At 55.2% G+C, this 8833-nt stretch overlaps 1 protein-coding gene across 1 annotated transcript; it reads left to right on the plus strand.

Moving 5' to 3' along the window:
• Positions 1-1029: 1029 nt before the first annotated feature.
• Positions 1030-1965, plus strand: LOC134433357 (olfactory receptor 14A16-like). Its single transcript, XM_063182214.1, has one exon. It carries the CDS (start codon positions 1030-1032, stop codon positions 1963-1965), a length of 936 nt encoding a protein of 311 aa, XP_063038284.1.
• The last annotated feature ends 6868 nt before the right edge of the window (positions 1966-8833 follow it).

An 8833-nucleotide genomic window follows, 5' to 3' on the forward strand; every position in this document is an offset into this window, starting at 1 on the left:
GGCTGGGGCACTGCCTGCAGCCACCCTGGGCACAGCACAGAGGCACAGAGAGCTTCAATCATTCAAGGCTGGGAAGGTGCTGAGAAGTGCCTGGGACAGAATCACTGCCAGCCCTTGGAACAGGAGCCTCTGGCTGCAGGAAAATGCAGCTGCAGCTCCTGCAGCCATCTCCTCAAGCTGGAACATCCCAATGCCTACAAACTCTGTGAGTACATTCTCTGCTTTTCTCTTGTGCAGAGCAGCCAGGGGAGCCCAGGGCTGTCGTGCAGAGCAGGGTCCTGCAGCCCAGGGTGATGTGCTGGGGCAGGGACTCTGCTGCCTTCCAGGGACAGCTCTCAGCCAGCCCTGGCAGCTGCTCCCAGCACTGGGGGACAAGATCTGGGTGAAAAGAGACAGCTGGTAAGGCTTGGGAGGGCTCTAATGGTGTCGTGAGGATGCTGCATTGTTCAGGACTGCTCCCAGCATAACACTTAACTGCAGAACATTTCCAAGTAGATTATGCAGGGAGCGGAGCAAGGCAGGGACTGCATAAAAGGGAAAATCCTGCTTTTTTACAGTACTGCTCTGGGTTGTCTTGATGGGAAATTGCAAACAGATATTCATCTGGCAGTCCAGGATGAGAAAAAAAAATATTTCTCAGATGTTGCTAAACCAGGCAGTGACAGAAATCAGCACAGGGCCCCTTAGAAGCTGCATCTTGTCCTGTTTATCCAGCCTCCTCAGGGTTGCTTTGACGTTGCCATCAGAGCCTGCAGGTCCAGAGCTGCCCCTGGACAGTGCCAGAGCTGGGAGGGGTCTGCAGGGCAGAGATGAGCCCCCAGGATTGGGCTGAGCTCTGGCAGCACTGGCAGGGCCCAGCCCTGGGCACAGGGAAGCAGCTGCTGGCAGGGACAGCTCCAGGCAGCAGAGCCCTGGGTAGGGAGTGTGTGGAATGTGCCCCCAAGCTGTGCTGGGATATTTAAGGTCCTCTCCAAGCAAAAATATTCCATGATTACTTTTTTTACAGATCCAAATGCCAAGGCACAGCAAATGTCCAACAGCAGCTCCATCAGCCACTTCCTCCTGCTGGCATTGGCAGACACACAGCAGCTGCAGCTCCTGCACTTCTGCCTCTTGCTGGGCATCTCCCTGGCTGCCCTCCTGGGCAACGGCCTCATCATCAGCGCCGTAGCCTGCGGCCACCACCTGCACATACCCATGTTCTTCTTCCTGCTCAACCTGGCCCTCACTGACCTGGGCTCCCTCTGCACCACTGTCCCCAAAGCCATGCACAATTCCCTCTGGCACACCAGGAACATCTCCTACACAGGATGTGCTGCACAGCTCTTTTTCTTTGTGTTCTTCATCTCAGCAGAGTATTTCCTCCTGACCATCATGTGCTATGACCGCTATGTGTCCATCTGCAAACCCCTGCACTACGGGACCCTCCTGGGCAGCAGAGCTTGTGCCCACATGGCAGCAGCTGCCTGGGCCAGTGCCTTTCTCAATGCTCTGCTGCACACAGCCAATACATTTTACCTGCCCCTGTGCCATGGCAATGCCCTGGACCAGTTCTTCTGTGACGTGCCCCCAATCCTCAAGGTCTCCTGCTCACACACTAACTCCCACAGGGAACTTGGTTATCTTGTTGTTACTTGCTGTTTAGCACTTTGCTGTTTTGTGTTCATTGTTTTCTCCTATGTGCAGATCTTCAGGGCTGTGCTGAGGATCCCCTCTGAGCAGGGATGGCACAAAGCTTTTTCCACCTGCCTCCCTCACCTTGCTGTGGTGTCTGTGTTCATCAGCACAGCCATATTTGCCTACCTGAAGCCCTCCTCCATCTCCTCCCCATCCCTGGATCTGGCCCTGTCAGTTCTGTACTCAGTGGTGCCTGCAGCCCTGAACCCCCTCATCTATAGCCTGAGGAACCAGGAGCTCAAGGCTGCAGTGAGAAGACTGATGACTGGATGGTTTCAGAGACATTAAACGGCTGGCCAAATTCTACAAATGACGTGAAATAAAAGTAATGTTATTGATGGCTTGATAGAGGCTTTTTTTCCCCTTTATATTAGTTTTATTATATTGTCCACAAAGAAATGTCATTCTTTGTGCCATCTCTCATTTTGTTTGTCTCCACCTTCCCTGTGCCCATAGACTGTGTCAATGAGGGGCTGCACTCTCAGTGGCTTTAAAGGATCTAAACAATCTCCAAGCAAAGCTTTCTGCAGAGACGCCCTTTTGTTGCCTTCTCTGGAGCTGCAGCAGCAATGTCTGTGTGCAGAGCTGGGGGCAGATCAGTGCTGGCCCAGCAGCTGTGCCCAGCAGCAGCAGCACTTGGTGTTGCCAGTGCTGCTGCCCTGGCCCTGCCCCGCTGCCCTGGTGGCCCTGGTGTTGCTGCAGGGCCCGAGTGCTCTCGGGGCCGGGCACAGCCCTGGGGGTGGCAGTGCTGGGGCTGCAGCAGGGACAGGCCATGGGCACTGCTGGGGCAGCGCTGACGTCTCAGGCCAGGCCCTGGGGGCTCCAGGCTCTTTGCCCAGGCGCTCTCAAGAACACACCCAGGCCAATGCTCAGCACAGAAAAGCCCCGTGAGCAGCCCCAGGCTGGCTGTGGGCAGGCTGGGGGCAAACAGTATGGCTGGGGCTCTGCAAGGGCCCTGGGGCAGACGGGAAGGAGCAGCAGAGCAGGGGCTGATCCATCCCCAGTGCGCTGCACAGCCCAGGGCAGCGTCCCAGAGCGTCCTCATGGAGCTGCCAACAACATCCCCCCTCTGCAGCCCTGGCCTCTCCCCCAGCTCACACAGGTGCCCCATCCTTGCAGGCACAGACACGGCAGCACTGGCTCAGCAGCCCCTGTTTGCATTGCACACAGCAGGGGAGCACCCCCATGCTGTTGTTGTGGGGACATGAACCTGAGGGAGCACAAATGCCATCAGCCCCTGGGGCCAGCAAGGGCTGGAGGACACCAGGGAAACCACTCAGCTTTGTCCTGGCCTCTGCAGTCAGCCAGAAAGTTTGTTCCCATCAGCTGGGAGTTTCCTGTCCCACTGCAGATGCTGTTTGCTCAGAGCCAGATCTGCCTGGCAGCCACCCCCAAACTGCCCTGAGCATTTCCATGGTTTCACCTTTGCTTTCTCTACTCTTTGCCTGCTTTAAATTTCTTCCTATTTCCCTCCCCGGTTCCCTGCCCTGCAAACAGCCCCTCCCTGTTTGCCCTTTCCTCTCTGGCCGGACTCCCCATTGCAGTTCCTGACTTGGCACCATGGAAACATTCCTTGGGGACCAGGATCACCCTACAAGTGCTGCAGGAATTGTCTGCAGGCTCCTGCAGTGCCTGGTGCTGCTCCCTTGCCAGAGGCACCCCAGGCCAGGGGTGCACATCTGGGCTGCTCAGTCTGGCTCTGGGGCTCCCTGTTCTGGGCAGTGAGGAGGAGCTGCAGAGGCTCTGCAGGACTGACAGGATGGGCTTTGGGGCTGCCAGGAGAAGCTGAGGGACCTGGGCTGCTGGAGCTTCTGAAGAGGAGGCCCAAGGCTCATCCTGCAACTGCTCCAAGGGTGGTTTAAGAGAATCCCAGAATCAGCAAGGCTGGAAAAGGCTTTGGGGATCATCAAGTCCAACCTGTGCCCGGAGACTGCCTTGTCTCCCCTGAGCCTCCTCTTCTCCACGATAAACCACCCCAGCTCTCTCAGCCACTCCTCACACCACTTATGTTCCAGACCACTCCTCAGCCTTTTTGCCCTTCTCTTGATGTGCTCCAGTCCCTCCATGTCCTTCCTGAATTGGGAGTCCCAGAACTGGACACAGCACTGCCCAACCAGTGCTGAGCCCAGGGGAAGAATCCCTGCCCTGCTCCTGCTGGCCACACCATTCCTGATCCAGGCCAGGAGCCATTGGCCCTTCTTGCCCACCGGGGCACTCTGCTGGCTCATGTCCAGCCTGCTGTCCATCAGTCCCTGCAGGTCCCTTTCTGCCTGGCTGCTGTCCAGCCACTCTGTCCCCAGCCTGTAGTGATGCAGGGGTTGTTGTGGCCAAAGTGCAGAACCTGGCACTTGGACTTGTTAAACCTCACCTTGTTGGATTTGGGCCCTGGATCCAGCCTGTCCAGGGCCCTGTGCAGAGCCCTCCTATCATCCAGCAGATCAAAACTCCCAGCCAACTTGCTATCACGAGGGTTCCATGAGGCCCCAGAGTGTCGCAATGGTCTTCATGATTCCATGAGACCTCTCAGTATCACAATGTCCCTTTCGTTCCATGGGGCCCCTTCGGTGTCACAGAGTCCCTTGGATCCTTGGGCCCTGCAGTGTTATAATGGATCATTGGTTCCATGAGGTCTATCAGTGCAGAAATGCTCTCCTTGCTTACCCAGTGTCACAATGGCCTCTTGGTCCCAAGGGCCACCATGAGGTCAAACATGTTTCCTTCATTTCAGGAGTCCCTGAGGAGCAGCCCTGGACCCTTGGTTCCATGGGGCCCTGCAGTGTCATAATGGCCCCATCCTGACACCAGGTCCTGCTCTGTCACAATGCTCTGCATCGTTCTTAAAGGCCCTGCAGGGTCACAGTGGTCTGTTGGTTCCCTGAGGCCTCAGAGTGCCACAATTAATTCCTTGGTGCTGCAGTGTCACAATGGAGCCCTGGTGACACAAGATCCTGCAGTGTCTCCAGGGACCCTTGGTTCCATGGTGTCAGGGTCCGTCCTAGTGGACAGATGACCTGATGGTTCGTAGGAATGATTTCAGAGTGCAAAACACCAACACGGTACAAGGGGGTTTGCAGTGATGATCAAATCAAATGCAGTTTTATTGAAATAACCACAGCAAAAATGCAATAGAGGGATTAAGGGAGAGAAAAAGATAGAGAAAGAGAGAGGAGAGAGAGAGAGAAAGAGAGGGGATATAGCTAGCAATGCAGAGACGAAGTCCTTTGGTCCAGTCCAGCCGAGGGTCCGCCTGCTATGCTGGGGAGATCTCGAAGGCTCTACCTAACTCAGAGGCTTTTATTACTGAAAATTGTGGGGGGGGAACAGATGTAACAGGTAGTCCATGTTCTCAGCAGTAAATGATCTTGATAGATGTAACAGGTAGATATGTTCTCAGCAGTAAATGAGAGCCATTGTATTCTCGGTCCAGTGGTCACAATCTGCAGGCAAACATCTTGCTTCGGTCAGCTTGCCTCCCCACACACCTCCCCCGGGCTGGGGGTTTCAGTCCCAGTCCTTGGAAGGAGCAGAGGAGCCTTTTTAGGAGTTTCATGTCTCAGACCTTGATGGAAAAGCTTCTCACATCTCCGTCTGTCTGTCACGGTGGTTGTAAAATAGGTGAGGGTCTTTGGTGGGAGACCACCTGGAACTCAGGAGAAGTCCAGCCAGGCTGAGAGGTGGGACAGCTTCCAGAGCTGCTATTGTTGCAAACGGGGCATGGTGCCCTCTTCTTAGCATACAGCAAACACACTTGTGAAAACAATCGCTTAACACTGAGCTTTCAGATCTCGGAGCCTGTGGCGTGTGACTTTTCTCCTTCAGAGCCAGATATAGACGGGGGGGGGGTCTTCTCTTCAGTGGTCTCTCAAGGACGATCGTGAGGCAGATGAGGGAAAATTGGGACAGACTCTCACACATGGGGTGCCACAGTGTCACAATTGTTCCCTCAGCTCCCAGAGTCCTTGCAATGGAGCAATGGCCCCTTGATTCCATTGTCCCCAGGCTCTCCCAAGGGTCTCCTTGGTTCCGCAGTGGCACAATGGCCCCTTGGCTCCACAAGTCCCTGCAGGGTCACAGTGGCCTCTGTGGCTCCTCCAGGACCCAGACTGTCACTATGGACTCCTTGCTTCCATCCAACCCCACAGTGTCACAATGGCCTCTTGGCTCTTTGCTGCCATGTCGTACACAGTGTCACCATGATCCTCTTAGTGCCACCAGGTCCCGCAGTGTCACAATGGCCCCTTGCTTCCCCAGGGTCCTGCAGTGTCACAGTCATCAGAGAAACAACCATACTGGGAAAGACCTTGGAGAGCATCAAGTCCAACCTGGGACCCAACACCACCCTATCACCCAGACAATGGCACTCAGTGCCACATCCAGTCTTTCCTTAAACACTTCCAGGGACAGTGACTCACACATCTCTCTGGACAGCCCATTCCAGTGCCCAATCACTCTTTGTGAGGAGAATATTTCCTAATGTCCAGCCTAAACATCCCCTCATGCAGCTGAAGGCTGTGTTCTCTTGTCCTGTCACTGTTCCCTGGGAAAAGAGTCTGACCCCCACCTGGCTGCACCCTCCTGTCTGGGGGTTGTATAGAGTGATGAGGTCTCCCCTGAGCCTCCTCTTCTCCAGGATAAACAATCCCAGCTCCCTCAGCTGCTCCTCACATCACTTCTGCTCCAGACCCCTCACCAGCCTTGTTGGCTCTCTCTGGACACGCTCCAGCCCCTCCATGTCCTTCCTAAATTGAGGGCCCAGAACTGGACACAGCACTCAAGGTGCTGCCCAACCAGTGCTGAGCACAGGGGAAGAATCACTGCCCTGGTCCTGCTGGCCACACCGTTCCTGATCCATAGGAGGGCTAGGGGTTGGATGAGGGAAATGATGGGGAGGGAGTGGGGACAAAGTATTATTGATTGTCAGCCATAAAAGGTCTTTATATTCATATCTGTTCAGACTGCATTAGAAAGTACTGGGGGTCACTATCAGGTGGATATTGCTGATAGCAGTCTATGAACAGGAAAGAATAACTGTCAAAACAATTTCCTCTGCTTTTTTTTTTTTTTTTTTAATATAGCAGATTCACTTTGAATACACTTTTGAAATTTGTCTAATTAATCACAGAAGAATCTGAAGCTTCAATTATTCCCATTGGCTTTTCTTGTTTGATTGTTTTGAACTATTGTTTCTGAGCCTTTTCCATTGAATTCCTGAACGAAACAGCTGAAGAAAGAAGAGACATCTGGAGTAATAAAGTTCATCAGCAACCTCCAAGTGTCTGAGGATCCATCCCCATCCGAGCAGCAATGGACAGAAATGGGCACAGCTTTGTGGCTGCCCCAGCTTTGGCATGGGCCCTGGGCCTGGAGCAGGAGCAGCTCTTGAGGGCCCCAAGGCCTGGACTCTTGTGCTGCCCTGGGCAGATGCGATGGCAGCAGGGGCTGCAGAGCTCTCAGCACCTCAGGCAGAAAGGAGCAGGGCAGCCAGGGAGCCTCCTTTGGCCTTGGCCAAGCACCTTCCCCCATGGCTGGGGCTGAGTCCTGTGGTAGCTGCAGTTGCTGCTGTGCCCTTGCCAGGGGCTGAGGCCGTGGGGCAGTGCCCAGAGCAGCCGGGCCTGAGCAGAGCTGTGGGGCCAGAGCTGGCTGGGCTGGGCTGGGGAGAGGCCCTTGGTGCTGCCCAGAGCTCAGGGCAGCTGGCAGAGCTTGCAGGGAGCTGGGCTGGGCTCAGAGAGCCTGGCCCAGAAACCATCAGTGTCCATCTCAGCCTGACTGAGCGTGCAGGGGCAGGACTCAGGCCAGGCCTTGTGGGGCAGGGCCAGCGCCTGTGCAAGGCATTGCAAACAGGCAAGTGGCCCAGAGAGAAGGTTGTTCTGTGCCCTGGGTGGCATGGACAGAGCAGGGAGAGGGCCCAGGACATTTGTCAGTGCCAGCCTCTGTGCCCAGCCCTTGGCAGCCTTGGCTGCTGAGCCCAGCTTTGGCCTGGGCTGAGTTTGGCTGTGGCCCAGCTCCATCCTCCTGCAGGGCTCAGGGCCTGTTCCCAGCCATGGCCAGCCCTGGCTGCCTCTCTGCTGGCCCAGAGGCCAGCAGAGCCCGGGGCAGGGCTGTCTGTGCAGCCCCACAGGTGCCACAGGCTCTGCAGGAGCTGGCAGACACTGCCCAGCAGGGAGGCCATGGGGCACAGAGCCCCAAGGCTGCTGTGGCCACCACGGCACAGGGGCTGTTCCCAGCCGCAATGCTCCTGGCCTGGGCTGGGCCTGCACAGGGACTGGGCCACCATGGCTGGGCCAGCACAGGGCCACAAAGGGGCCACGCAGCCGCTGCCAGGGCTGACAGCAAGGCCAGGCACACACAAGCAATTGCTGAGCATCACCTGCACTGGCCAGGCCTGACTGTGCCAAAGGCAGAGCTCAGCTGCCCTTGGGGGCTGCAGGAACAGTCCAGAGCCCAAAGAGCCTCCATGGCTGGGCTGGAGACCAAGGCTGCAGTAGGGAAATGCAGGGCTGCTGCGGGATGGGGAGGGCATTGAATTCCAGCACACACCTCAGCTCTCTGATGATCCCGGCACCATGCTGGGCCCTGTTTCAGGCTGGAGCAGAGCAGATGTTGATGGGACAGGAGCCCTGCGGGTCTGTCAGGGACCTGCAGCTCTCAAGGTGCTCTGCTCTCCCTCAGGTGCACTCAGAGAGATCCAATCCCAGCTGGGCACCTCAGGGCACAAGTGGAACTGCCTGTTCATGGGCACACAACTGATGTCAGCCTGGATAGGGGCACAGGTTTTAATTTGTGTTTATCTGATAATATAAAAGCGAATCTTTATTATGTGGGTCATTTGAGTACTTTTAAGAAATAGCAATTTTTTCCCACCAGAAACAGTGGTTCCCACTCTACTTGTATAACCAATACTCATTCTATTATTTAATCTCCCTTTTCCATCCGGTGTTTCTACCTCTCCTGTTGAAATAGCCATGTTTGACTACATCTCTTCACTAGACCAGCTGGATCCATGTCCTTCCTGCTGCTCTCACATTTCTTCTTCCTTATGCTCTCTGGCCATTCAAGTGCCTCTCAGCTGACTGGTTTCATGCTTTGAATCTCAAGGAGTGGCCAAATCTTTAAGAAGTTCAAATAAATATGAATTAAATATGTCATTCTGGTTATA

This window comes from Melospiza melodia, unplaced genomic scaffold, assembly GCF_035770615.1.
Source record: "Melospiza melodia melodia isolate bMelMel2 unplaced genomic scaffold, bMelMel2.pri scaffold_18, whole genome shotgun sequence".
In the NCBI taxonomy this organism is placed as follows: domain Eukaryota; kingdom Metazoa; phylum Chordata; class Aves; order Passeriformes; family Passerellidae; genus Melospiza; species Melospiza melodia.

Coding starts and splice junctions, on each gene's coding strand:
- LOC134433357 (XM_063182214.1), top strand. CDS start 1,030: ATGTCCAACAGCAGCTCCATCAGCCACTTCCTCCTGCTGGCATTGGCA.